General features: G+C 42.4%; 1 protein-coding gene across 1 annotated transcript in view; it reads right to left on the reverse strand.

Moving 5' to 3' along the window:
• cunh8orf34 (chromosome unknown C8orf34 homolog) overlaps positions 1 to 13,605 on the reverse strand; it is a 55,775-nt gene that overhangs the window by 17,023 nt on the left and 25,147 nt on the right. The window contains exons 8-10 of the mRNA XM_022744341.1: positions 5,080 to 5,215; positions 825 to 910; positions 597 to 670 (exon numbers count right to left, since the gene is read on the reverse strand). Of these exons, the coding sequence (XP_022600062.1) occupies positions 597 to 670; positions 825 to 910; positions 5,080 to 5,215 (296 nt within the window). The remainder of the gene's footprint in view (positions 1 to 596; positions 671 to 824; positions 911 to 5,079; positions 5,216 to 13,605) is intronic.

Raw genomic sequence — 13,605 nt, forward strand, 5'->3', positions numbered from 1 at the left:
GTAAAAAGCCTTGTCTAACACTTAGATTGGGCAATTATAAAAAAGGTATTGCCTTTTTTTTGGGGGGGTGGGGGAGTGATTATACAAAAAGGTACAGGCGTCTTAGCTGACCGCTTTATGAACAACATGTGAGTGTTTGTGTCTGAGTCTGGTGCGTGCTACAGTGGGCCTCTATAGATTTCTTCCCTGAAGCGTGTGAGGTTATCGCACAGTCCTATTGAACAAAACTGTGTGTGCTCCTATAACCCATAAATATTTAGCTCTATTGTATAAAACGTCTGAATCAGCCTCAACTCTCGCTGTGTCACTAGATATGCTTTTCATTTGTTCCTTTCAGTGCCCTTAGAGGTAAGCAAAGTGATACAGGGAGATTTCTAATTGGGGTATCAATTGTTCAGCACTATCAACTGTTGTGTAAGCTGAAATGCCCACATCAAGATGTATCAGTTTTGCTTGGGTCTTGTCCTATTAACAAGAAGCTTGAGGTGGTTTTCGCTCACTCTCAGACAATAGAGGCGGAGGAGAGAGTGACGTGGTAACTGATGGTTGTATAGTGATCTTAATTGTTTGGTGATGGATGTAGGGAGGACACTTACAGAGCCCGACACTTGAGACGAGGCCTCGCATTCCTGCAACCGTCCCGCCACTGTGTCCACCCCGGGCAATGGAGCTGCTCCAGACAACACACATAAACAGGAAAAAAAAAAAAAAAAAAAAAAAAAAAAGACGAAGGAAGAGAGGGAGCAGAACATGAGACCACAAAAATGCCAAAAGAGGCAGAAAAAAATAACTACTTTGAATTTGAACTGCGTTACACAACTTACAGGAGATGTCAGGTACAGCTTGTTCAGATATGTGAGGCCTGTGCTCCTCTTCAGATCGACTGTCTGATAGACTGTCCCCCTGCAACCTGGAAACAACACGTAACACGTATACACTACTGTACGCATTGGCAACAGAGTACATTTAGATAATCTCTCAAATCAGCATTTTTCAGCCACAACATTACAACACATGTTTGGAAACTGAACGTCAGATAACAAAAAAGCAAGCAAGTCGCTATCAGTCTGAGGTGATGAGACAAAGAGGAAGTGTTTAGCGAGTTCAGTATCTCTTCTTTTGAAAAATCTGGGATGGTACCAAGAAAGGAGGAACATGGGGTCACATCTGGGGCACAAACCAAATCTTGTCATCACTGCTTCTCAAGTTATATGTGAAATAGTCCCTTCTTTTAAATGAAACCATAGTAATGCATTCACAGACATATGGTGCACAGAATAAAACTGTGCACGGCTCACTTGTTTCAGAAGCTTGCTGAAAAAAGCAAAACTGAAAAACTGGCTGAAAGATTCTGCTTCCCCTTAAATCTTTCAGTTACTGTTCTTTATCATGATCTGTTCCAAGCATTTTTTTTTTTTTTTTTTTTACAGAGATATCTGTTTGAACTGAAATGGAAGCAGGTCTGAGAGATTTGGTTGTCTCGGTATTAAAAGATTTAAGTTTCCCTTAGATAGGGAAGTTCACTGTGGGTGAAAGACAATCAGCAATTGAAATGCATCTTAAAACAGGAAGATAAACATGTTACAAGAGGCTTTTCACTACATTTATTCTCTTCTACAAACTAATTCACACACTCTCGACAACAGAATGGAATTAAACCGGCATTTATTTTTCTAAAGCATATTTTAAGGACTGTAAATCATACCGCATATTAACTGTAATTACACACTACTTTAGCTCCAAATTCTTGCGCTGCATGTTATTTCCATGTCATCAGTGCAGCCGTTAGCTGGAGACAAAAGAAAGTAATTCATACACTTTCGAGGCACGGCTGCATTCCCTCACAGCCACAGGGCCTCTTGATTTCTACCTCTACCATGAGGGTAAAAGCAAAAAACTGCTTTTTAAAGTGTATTCTATTTCGTTCCTTCTTAATACATCCCTCTCCTTGTCTCTCCTTCTCTTTAATGGTCTTTATAAGACCATTAAGCAGTACCCAAGATGACTATCACAAGGCCTTCCCATTCTCTGAACAAAAGCTGCTCATAGCCGCAAGTCCTGACTACTATTCCCTCAGTACATTCCTGATATGAAAGCAATTAATTTAATGAGAACTACAAGCCCAAAAGAGGTTTGAGGAGATCTATCCATTTCCTTGGACAGCTCCGCCAACTGCTCCGGACTATGCCCAAGATCTGGGATGCGTTTGCACACAGGAGGTTTTGTGGCAGGAGCACACAGCCATTAAACGAACTGATCGAATGCATGAAGGAGGTGGATGAAATGCTGGTGCGACCACAGCTGTAGCCCAAGAGACAGAGACATGGCCACAACACACAGGCCACATGGCACTTTACACTTCAACCAACCAGCAGAGAGCGAGAGGAAGCAGCGTGTTTCCTGACCTGCCACTGCTAGTTAGGAGCCACACAGGCTGACTGGACTGTTCGCTGGTGTGGACAGTGTCTGGACAGAAGGGAAGGAAAAGGATAAAGGCTGAGAAAGGTGGCTAACGAGGCTGGGATCAGTTTCATTACAGGGTCAGCAAGTTCAAAAAGAAACGCGTTATTGCCACGCAGTTCTTAGTAATAATGAATTGACGATTCATTTGAAAATTCAAGGGAGTTTTTCTGAAAAAAACGTTTTCTTCAACCTGTTTTTGTATGTGTGATGTTACTGTGTCATCGACGTATAATTCATTCAGGACTCTTGCCTCCTTGGAATGACCTGTACTGTTACAGGTGGATCTGGGAAACACAGTAACCTTCATGAGTGCTGCTGGGAACGAATAAAAGCTTGTTGGGGAGGAACAGAGTTGTCGCCTTCACGCTGTGGGTGTGAAAGTAAGCGTCACCTCTCCTTGGCTTTGGGTGGTACGCGGTACGGTCGAGCCAAGTGGCTTCGTCTTGTTTGACCGCTTAGATGACTAGAGGGAATCGAATACAGTGTACATGTTTTCCAACCAAGGTTTGATGCACAGAGTGACGGACCTCACTGACCCGCAACAGCTCATACGCAAAAAAGAAAAAAGAAAAAATGAAACGGCGCTGAATTCTAATGTGTGTGTTTTAATGTGAGGTGATGGGTATGTGAGGAATGCTTGTCCAACTTGGGTCATTGTTCACATATCCATGCAAAACTAAGGAAGCCTCTACTATCTTTGTGAGAGTTATACAATATCAGAAAGAAACAGCTCGGTCTTCTTGGACCTTAATTTCAAACTACATTAACTATAAAAGTAACTTTAAGTGTAAAACTTGCAAGGTCACATCTGTACAGTAGTACTGTCTGCAGGTGTGAAACACAAGGGCATCGACGGTGCCACATATGTTAGTCTTCTGAGGAGCGAGTTTCAAGGTTGGCCGCATATGGAGCCATGTTTGAAAAGGTGTTTCTGTGAATCCCATCAAGACGGTGCTAATGCACACAAAGCATAAGGTCTCTGTTCAGATTGCCCCTCTCCAAACTCCTCCCTGACCTCTGCCCACACATCTTCTTTTCACAACACTCTGTCAGTATGCGTGCGAGGACATGCATGCACATGTTTTTATGTGTGGATTCATGAATATCTGTGTGTGTGTGTGTGTGTGTGTGTGTGTGTGTGTGTGTGTGTGTGTGTGTGTGTGTGTGTGTGTGTGTGTGTGCATGCACGGAGCCCTCCACAACCTCTGATTCCAGAATTCTGTGTCTCCAGAATAGCACAAAAGGCATACCATGCGTGCAACACTTTTCCAGCTTACTGATCTGTTTATGACCCTCTCGCTCACCAAAAATGACTATGAAAGACCACGACTCCTTCGCCAGTAAAACTTGGGAAGGATTTGGTGGTCAGGTTAAAGAGGACGAAGCAAGAATTTGGCCTGAACTAGAAGGAGAGAGGAAGACAGAGAAGGAGAACAGATGTCTGACATTTTAGTCAGGAAAAAAAAAAAAAAAACTCAGTGCAAGCGCCAAAAAGGACTCCAGATACAGATGCTGCTTTGCTTTGCCACTGATTCAACCAGAGAACTCAATGATATGCCAGAGGTATAAACTATTTGCTTAAAAACATCCAGTCGATAAACTGCCAACAAAAAAGAAAAATCCAGCGATACCATTCATCCTCCTGCAGGACCTCTGACAACATCCTGCAGCCTATGCGTGGAACGAAACTGATAAGCAGTGAGAATGAAAGAAGAGAAGGAAACAAACAAATTCCAAACCCCAAACAGAGGAGGCTGTGCAGGCAGATTTGTGCCTGGCGTCTCATCGAAGAGATACCCGTTTATCTTTGACTGGCATCAAGGAAGAGTCCTGCCCACACCTGCCTGTGGTATCACACCCAACACACAGAAATCTGAGCGCTACACTGATGCTGTGGATTGAGGGGGTGGGCAGGAAATGTGTCAGAAGAGAAATAGTGATAGAGACAGAAAGGGTGATAATGGAGATGATTATCCGCGATAAAGCACATTTGTGAAAACAAGCAACACCAGAATGCACTTCAGATATGATATTATTCTCTGTTTTGGCTGTTGAGGTATGCTACCTTTGATACAAATGCAAATAGAGGGAAATGGGGGAGAAGAGGGTGGGGCACAAGTGGGAGTCATGACCCGGTGTAACAATAAGGTCGGATGGTAGAAAGAGAAAAAAAAAAAAAATGTATTACAGTGAGAGCCACAACTTCAGTGTAGCTAAAAATTCTTTGAATTCATATATATTAACGTCTTAAAGCAATAGTTGGAGATGAGATTGATACCACTCTCATGTCTGTCTGGTAAATATAGGACTAGAGCCAGCAGCCAGTTAGCTTAGCTTAGCTTAGCATGAACTGGACTGGGAACAGGGAGAATCAGCTGGCCTGGCTCTCTCCTGGCCAAAAAAAAAAAAAAATAGCTAAGCACACTACCCCCTTATAACAGAGCAACTTCACGTTTACACCTGTTTCCTGTCTTTATGTCATGCTAAGCAAACTGGCTGCTGGCTGCACTTGTATATTTACTGAACAGATATGAGAGTGGTATCGATCTACCCATCTCTCTTCCTAAACCCAATCTCTCTCCGAGGCACCAGATAGGAGAAGGTAGAAACATTTACCTGGCACACCTAGAGCAGATGTTGAGTGTAACTTTGGCCTGCGGTTCAGGCTGATAGGAGCTGCGTCCCTGGCTGAATTTACTGCCGGATGGAGCCAAGCCTGTCACGCCCTCCATCCGCAGGTCATCCAGGTCCTCTGAGGCGGGAGCGAGCCAAAGAGACACAAGTGGAGACAGGGGAAGGAAACCAAGGAAAAGGGAGAGAAAACAAAGGAGAGAAAGGACAGTCATTAATCATACTGGTCTCTCCCTTGTCAATATGATGCCCGGCGATGACAGTCTGCTCAGAGCTGAAGAAGCGAGCAAGCACATCACAGTAAATAAACACTCTGAGCCCAGCACTGCTGCTGTGCTCCCTCACACGCACACAGATACAACCACAAAGACAGACATTTAGGAGTTAAAAAAAAATTTAAAAAATACTACAAAACTCTTTGTTGCAGGGAGCGATGAGGAAGAGCCGATGACAGCGCCACATCACGGCGGCACAGACACAGGAAGGGTACGTTAACAAGACGAGGTTGAAGGGGACAAAGAACAATGAAGTCGGAGAGGAAAAATGAGCGGTAAGAGGGAGATGGAGCGCTGGAAAAGTTGGGTTTCGTCTGATCTCTCCCTGTGTCCTCGAGAGCAAATACTCCCTGAGCGCACGCACACACACACACACACACACACACACACACACCCCGTTCCCTCTGACGCTAAAGAAGTCCATATGTATCAGACATGCTAGTATTGTTCATCCTTAACACCTGCTTACACACACACACACACACACACATAAAACAGACACATACACACACAGTTAACAGGTGCAGAGGTCCTTTTTCACTTTTTTTCTTCTTCTTATGCACATGTTAAATAAACTTTATTTTTGTCTGCCCTCCCCCTCTTTTCTAAGATATCTGCTTTATCTCAAAATACAGCTGTTCTCCATGAAATGCTCTACGCATGGAACAACTCAAAGTTTGACATTTGAATGCGATTCAAGACTAAACAGGATCATCAGCTATCATATCATGGTACCGAATTTTCAGCATCAAGACAGTGTGATGCATGTTTCTTTAATAGACACTGCGCTAGCATGATGAAGAAAAGAAAGCATAAATCGAGCCAATGAAAAGATTTATGAAAGAACAGCAGTGAAGTAGAATAATATGAAGTCAGTGTTTTCTGTAGCAAAGCGCAGACTTGTAACAGATTGGTTAAATATTACAGAGGATCAAAGGGCAGAGCCTGAAGCAGCCAGACCATTTTGGTTTTGAATGCATCCTCAAGAGATAAAACATATTGCAGTACTTTCCATGTTATGAGAATGAATACATGAGTGGGTGTCTGCACTTGTGCATGGTTAAGTGTGTTGGTCAAGCTTTTCAAACACATGTTGAATCACGCAGAACATTTTGACTGGTCACCATAACAATATTTGTCCCATTCTTCCCATAAGACCAGAAGAATTTAGGAGCTTTGCCAGTGAGGTGGGTCGCCTTAAGGACACACTATATTCTCGCCCCTTGCTACCATTGTTTCTGCTCTTGTACATACAGTACAGTACGTGCCTTTCTCTCCATCTATGTGTGTATGTAGTTATTTGAAACCAACATTGATACTTTTCACTTTGGGATCACATTACCTGAGCCCCTGGTTTGGGGGAGAAAAAAAAAAAAAAAAGAAAAAAAAAAAGGGGCCTCACACCTTGAAAGACGAGAATGCATGACTAATCACCTGGATTAGATTGGATGACACTTGCTCATGAGAACTCTCTGCCTCCATTCATCAGCGTGGCGCAGAGCCAGAAAATCTCACCCGTCTCCCGTCTCCTTTGGGTGTCAGAAAATCATTCTTACAAGACACCTAAATGCAGTGCTTCAATCCAACCCACGTATTTGTGACTATACCCTGACCAGGTTCGCTAAGCTTGTGTTAATTGTTTCTTATTTTTCAGAGACCATAGTTCACAAGCAAATACAGCAAGAATGGATGCATGTGGAGTCGGTTGTTTTTAGCCTACTACTGCATGTGGTGTGTCTCTGCGGATGGTCCTGAGTGAAATATCTCTATCTCTCAACTATTAGATGGATTGCCATTGAGCAACTTTGGCGACCCCCTCACGTGGAATCCAGCAGGTCAAAATTTTATGACCAAGTGCTTGTAAAAAACGAATGACATTTCATCAGCCTCAGCTCTACTTTGCCTTTAGTGCTAATTAGCAAATGTTAGCATGCTTTCTAAGATGGTGACGGTGATGGCTGTAGACATTTATGATTTTTAACAGATAAAGAACACAACGCTACAGTAGAGGGGTGAAACAACAAAAAAATATCAATCTAGAACATACAACTACAAAAAGCCTGTGAATACACAGATTGGCTCACATGTAGGGAGGAAACCAATATATTAAATATATTTAAATAATCATTAGTGCTCTATAATCTTCCTCCAAATGTTATGAGTAGTTGCCGTTGACCGCTTTCAATTAAGTACAGACAGCCAAAAAAAAGTGGATTTACAAGATCTAAATCAATATGTCTCTTTACCTTTAACCTTGACCTTTAACAAACTCCAAAAAGATGCTGGATTTTCTCACATTTTGAACACTGACACTAGTCTGTGTCCAGGCTGTCTGAGAACAAGTGTTGTTTTAGTGTTTTGAGAAGGACAGATACATTCCAGTAATACCCTTAAGCGAGGCAATATTAAATGTCCCATTCATCACGGAACGCATTGGAGGGGGTGGGGACAGAGAGAGCCACCAGCGATTTGGGCAATTCGCCGGTCGTGGGAACTGCCCAAGTTTGGGCCTTCACCTTTTCCTCTTTTCTCTTCGTCCATTCCCACTTCTGCCTTTTTTCTTTTTTCTTTTTTTCTTTTTTTTTTTTAAAAACCATTTTCCCATCTTTTGGTGACTGACTAATGTGGCATACCAGATTTTTTGGGGGTCATAGCCTGCGATACAAATCATTACTTGACACTTGGAAACATTCACTTGTGAGGCTGCGGCTTTCATGAAATGCCAAAAGAATAACAGCAACCGGCTCTCACACTGAAAGAGAGCATGACCTCAATGTACACAGCTGCTCGTCACCTCAACCCCCGCTTTGTCTTTTAGACATTGTTTCCTTCTGGTCAAGATAAAATGACACAATAATGGAGAGAAAGAGCTCAGTGTCTGAAGGAAGAGAGAGCTAATCTCAGACACTCAAAAGGTCACTGAAGTAAACAAAGCATCCGTTACAGAAAACAGATTAGACTTTGGCTGAATGAAATGTAGCAGAGGTTGAAACACATTTTGTGCAAAAGCAAGTTGTTGCACACTTGTAATAGTTTGTGCTTTTGGACAGGTTAGAGAATAGAGAACAACATTTCCAGATAATTTCAACAGTCATAGAAGCAACTGGGAAGGGAAGAGTAACAGCCTAAGTGTTTTTTTTTTTTTTTTATGTGTATGCTTGCTTATGGACAGATGGGTTAACAGAAAAAGTAACTTTGAAACAAACATTGAAGAAAGGCAGCTTTTTTTTTTTTTTTTAGATAAATGAAGGATACAAAAACGCTGACATTTCTTTTTGTACATTTAAATCTTAACGTCTCTCCAAGAACGAGATTTAACAGCGGGTTCAGCCCTTCATCTGTGTAACAGCAGTCTGAATTGCAGCCATGTCAGTGCTCCATGATGCTGAATCCAACTCTGAACTTTTTTTTACTGGGGGAGGGAGAGGTGACAGATTTCTGTGTCGACACCACACTGTCTCTGAGGAAGGCCTGTGTGTGGAGTGCTAAAGTGATGAAAATGTTACTCAGGGTTTGGGGTTTGGGTGTTAGTATTGTAAATGACTGCTTTTACATGCACATAAGTATTCTGACGCATTTGCTCACACTGTATCCCGATGACTAGAGGCCTGAATATGACCACAGAAATGTTTTTTTCATCAGTGAGCATGGAATTGTTAGTTTCTATGTCAAATCATGCTAAGGCACTATGTAAAATTGCCTTAATTTAGCCTTAACTTGACTTTTGAAAACAAACTATAAACACGTAGCTTTTTTTTTAATGTGCCAAATTAAAAATCGACACTCACATGGAAGATTTAGTGAACACACATTACATTTGGTGTGTCCAAGTGTCCTTTTCTTCTCTTCTCTATCTACTTAGTCAAACACATATGACTGAATGCATACTCTCCGGGTTCACAATAGAGCCCAGCATGCCTCCCACACAATACCACCATGATAAGTTTACAGTGTGTCTCCTGTGAGACCAGTTTACCCTGAGACCATGACAGCCTCCCAGGCCTCTGTCTAGACACAACAAACGTCTGTCCACACTCGCCCGTTTGTCAGCCCGTCACATTTCCACTCCCTGGGCACCGGGGCAGCCATGCGTGCTCCCCCTGTCTAACGATGAGACATGGCAGATAAATAAAATGGGTCTGCACTGGGGGGTAGGGGGTGAGCAGGGTGTGTGGGGGGGACTGGGGGGGATGGAAACTATTCGAGCGATGCAATCCCAACAAAAGGCCTGAGCGATGAGGAATTCCGTGCCGCAATCACTCACTCACAGTAAAGCCAGGAAGGAGCGGAGCAGGGCGCACAGATAAAGTTTTTGAGTGTTCCTCTCTCCAAGTTTCCATGTAATTTAATGTTGTTTAGATAGCGACGGACTGACTGGCTCTATGCTGCTTTTCATTGGTTCTAAAAACAGAGCTGAAGTCATAATTAGCGCCCCGACTTCACAAATAACTTAATATACACCTTCTTGGATGTTGCGTTGACAGATGCAGGGGTGGAATCATCTAACGCACTACCCCACACGTGGAGAGGGGAGGCACATGCACACACGCACACACACACACACACACACTTCATCATCTCCCAAACCAAATCCAAAAGCATTTCATCAAGTGCTATGAGTTATTGTGTCTCATCTAAGTGAACTTTCCATTCTTTCATGAGCAGTGACGACGTCTCACCACATAACACTGGGCTCTAATTAATAGTCTGTAAGTGATAGATGCCTTGCTCCTTGCGATATACAGTTAAAAAAGCTGCACTCACACACACACACACACACACACACACACACACACACACACACACACACACACACACACACACACACACACACACAGAGACCCACATGTGTGAGCAGCATACTCAGACGTATAGATAAAAAGGCATGCAGCACATACTCAACCCAACACATACACTGACACTCGCAGACCTCACACTTTCGTTGCCCTCACACATACAACCAGCATTTGTGTTTCATTAAGCCTCGAGCACAAAGCCTCCACTCGGCGGTTAGTCGTCACACAGACATCTTTGATGTGAGTCGCGGCGGAGACGCATTTGTTTGGCTTTGTAATAAAAACAATATTCCAACTTACATTTCATAATTATGTCTCGGTTTTCAATAGCGCCTCCCCCCCCTCTCCCCACCCTCCTCCCCTTCTGGCCTAAAAATATGCCTGTTAGACTCCAAGTCCCCACAACTCTAAGTGCAGCAGTAAAAACGCTGATCAGAATCAGATGGGGACACACATGAGCAGGGTAACATCACGGCTCTGACGCCTGTGGAAAGTCTTATCGCAGACATTGGTGCAAACCTCCTTTTAACTCACTTTCTAACCGCAAATATTGCAGAGATTAGGACGTCACCGTAGACACAGCAGAGCTTGATGGATTGATGCATCGCACTGCCAGTCACTGTACTTGGATAAAGTGACTTCTTTGACTGCTCTGGAAATTTCTCTTTCTTCAAATTGTTGCTTAAACCATTGATCTTCGAGACAGCCTTTTTTTTATTTAATGCTCTACATAGAAAATATATATCAAAACGGCTGTCTGTCAGGATCAAGTCTGCCATCTACAATTCAAAACAATAATATTAATCACCAAAGAATTAAGTAATCCATCAGAAATGTGCCTGACTGCCTGTACAAGAGGAATGTAGAGCGGTTGTAGAGAAACTATTAAAAAAAAAAAGAAGCATAACTTAACATGAGTAATGGAATAATGTTGTAGGTAGTACTGTGCAAGCAATTCACTCCTCCAAACTTTTTTTCATCGTTTCCCTGCTTGTTTATGATAAACACATAGATACAACAGCACACACACAACTTCAGAGAGAGGTACAGTTTGATGTTTGCATTCACCCATGGAAATACACAGACACACTCACAGACACACAGACTACTTATTACACACCAATTATTGTATAATGACAAAGTCTATATCTCACTCGCCTTAAATCTTAATCTTGGAGCAGACAGGAGCCAGCAAACAGTGATGTAACTTTATGTTTTCAAATTTTACTCTGTAATTTCTTTTAGATAAAGCTGCCCACGGCACTGTTGGGGTGGTCTTAGGTCGATTAACCTATAATAAAACTATAATAACACAATGCCTCTATTCACACAAGTCCCTTATCGGTGATTCTAGATAACAACCCTATCCACTGCGATCATCCTTGTGTGTCTATCTACCATCTTTTACTTCTGTCTGGCTACAGTAGCCACAATACAGCATCACTGTGTCCATTCAGCTCCCTTCCATTAAGATAATCTCCTCAGTTCATCTAAAGCGCTTACACACACCAGAGGTACGTACGCTGGCTGGTATTAGGCCATATTCTGCGTAATGACTACTGCTAGATTTATGGTATGATCACAGCAGTCTACTTGCCTATTGGTAATTGCTTCCAGTAATACCACCGTAATACCACAGCAATTTGCCTCTCGATTAACGTATCCATCTGCACCATGGAGACTTTTACAGGCGTCAAATTGGGCGCAGTTAGAGTTTTACTGGGGGACATTCTTTTCACCATCAGGCCAGTGAAACCTTCAGAGGTGAGCCCAGCCCTTTCAAGCCCGTACTTCAAGTGAAAGATTTAGTGCTGAAGCAACTCGCACCGCTGACATGTAGGCTATGTTCTCATCCACCTCCTCCTCCTCTTCTCTCAAAGCCATGATGATACTGCTGTGTTGTTAGGTTACATTGTTTACAGGGCAACTGTTGTGTCTTTGGTTGTTTGGGCAAGGATGAAGGGGCTGATGGGGGTGATGGGAGTGCGTCTCTGTGTGTGTTGTTGTTGAGAGTTGTTCCTGCTGCTTCTGCTGGCGTCAGGAAGTGCATGCCTCGTCTGCCAGCACTGGCAATCTGAATTCTGGCCCAAGGCAGAAGACAAAGAGACAGCTCTCAGCCATGTTAGCACAGCAATCAGTCCATTCAGACACATGCAGGGATGTACAGTTACAAAAAGTTACCTCACCACATCAAGTGGTATGATATTAACTATGTTCTTAACAGTGGTGCAAAGTTACTGGCATTTACTCAAGTACTTCAACTGAACTTTATTTGAGCATTTCTATATCATGCTTCTTCATCCTTCTACTTCACTGATTTTCAGATTTTACACAAAAAAAATATAACAATCTAATAAAAAAAAAATAGGCATTGTTTAAAATAAATAAAAGAATGTAAAAACAGGTTAAATTAGCTCCACTTTTCCCAGCTACAGTACAGCAAGGCTTAGCCATGCTAGCAGCTCTGTGGAGGTGTGTTGAGGCACAGCAGTGTTTCAGCTACTTGTTAACGTTACCATGCTAACAAGCTCACAATGACAAAGCTAACATGCTGGTGTTAAGCAGTCAATGTTTACCATGTTCACCATCTTAGTTTAGCATATTAGCATGCTAATATTTGCTAATTAGCACTAAAAAACTAAATTCAGCTGGGCCTGATGATCACATGAGTAATACTGAATCATGTTCTTTTATTTTTGATACTTCAAGTACTTTGTAATGCTGGACTACTGCTGCTACTGCTAGTATTGATCGTATTGCTATTGTTACTTAAAAAAAAAAAAAGAAATCTGGGTTTTAAACAATTTATATTAGGTCTTTCTGGAAATGCCAAATGTGTGGCAAGAATTTTAAGGAGGCATGTTCAGGCCTCCATGAGTTGAAAGGCTAAGACTTTAATCAACCTCTGAAGCAAGGGGTTTATATGCAATTGAAGAACTACCAACAGATTTTTTTTTTTAACTTAAATGTGAGGATATTAGAGAAAGTAAAGGTTGTGAAAAAGGTTTGGCTCACATTCTCTGGCCTACTCAATGTGTATACTGTATATATGTATATAAAAAACTGCCATTGTATCATTCATCAGGCAGAGCTTGATCAAGGAAGATATAATGTCTTCAAACAAAAGAGCCACACACAGGCATTGTAACTCATCCATCAGACACTGTTTTATTCAGTGTGTATCAAAGATCAGACAGAGCTTTATCATACCCTCATCCTGCCCCCCCCCCCAATCAAATCTTCACTGTCACTGTGAATCAGTGAGAGTGGGTAAATCTACTCCCACGTCCTCCTCTCCTGTTTCAGGAATCATGCCAGTGTGGGCTGACATACTAAAGAGGGTCTGTGGACTCATGCAGGGGGGATCTGATGACTGCCATGTACTGTAGATGTTTTATACTGAGAGGTGCTCAGTTACCCTTTGCAACACTGGAAATGTG

Source organism: Seriola dumerili, unplaced genomic scaffold (assembly GCF_002260705.1).
Source record: "Seriola dumerili isolate Sdu_G_001 unplaced genomic scaffold, Sdu_1.0 BDQW01000079.1, whole genome shotgun sequence".
Taxonomy (NCBI): Eukaryota; Metazoa; Chordata; class Actinopteri; order Carangiformes; family Carangidae; genus Seriola; species Seriola dumerili.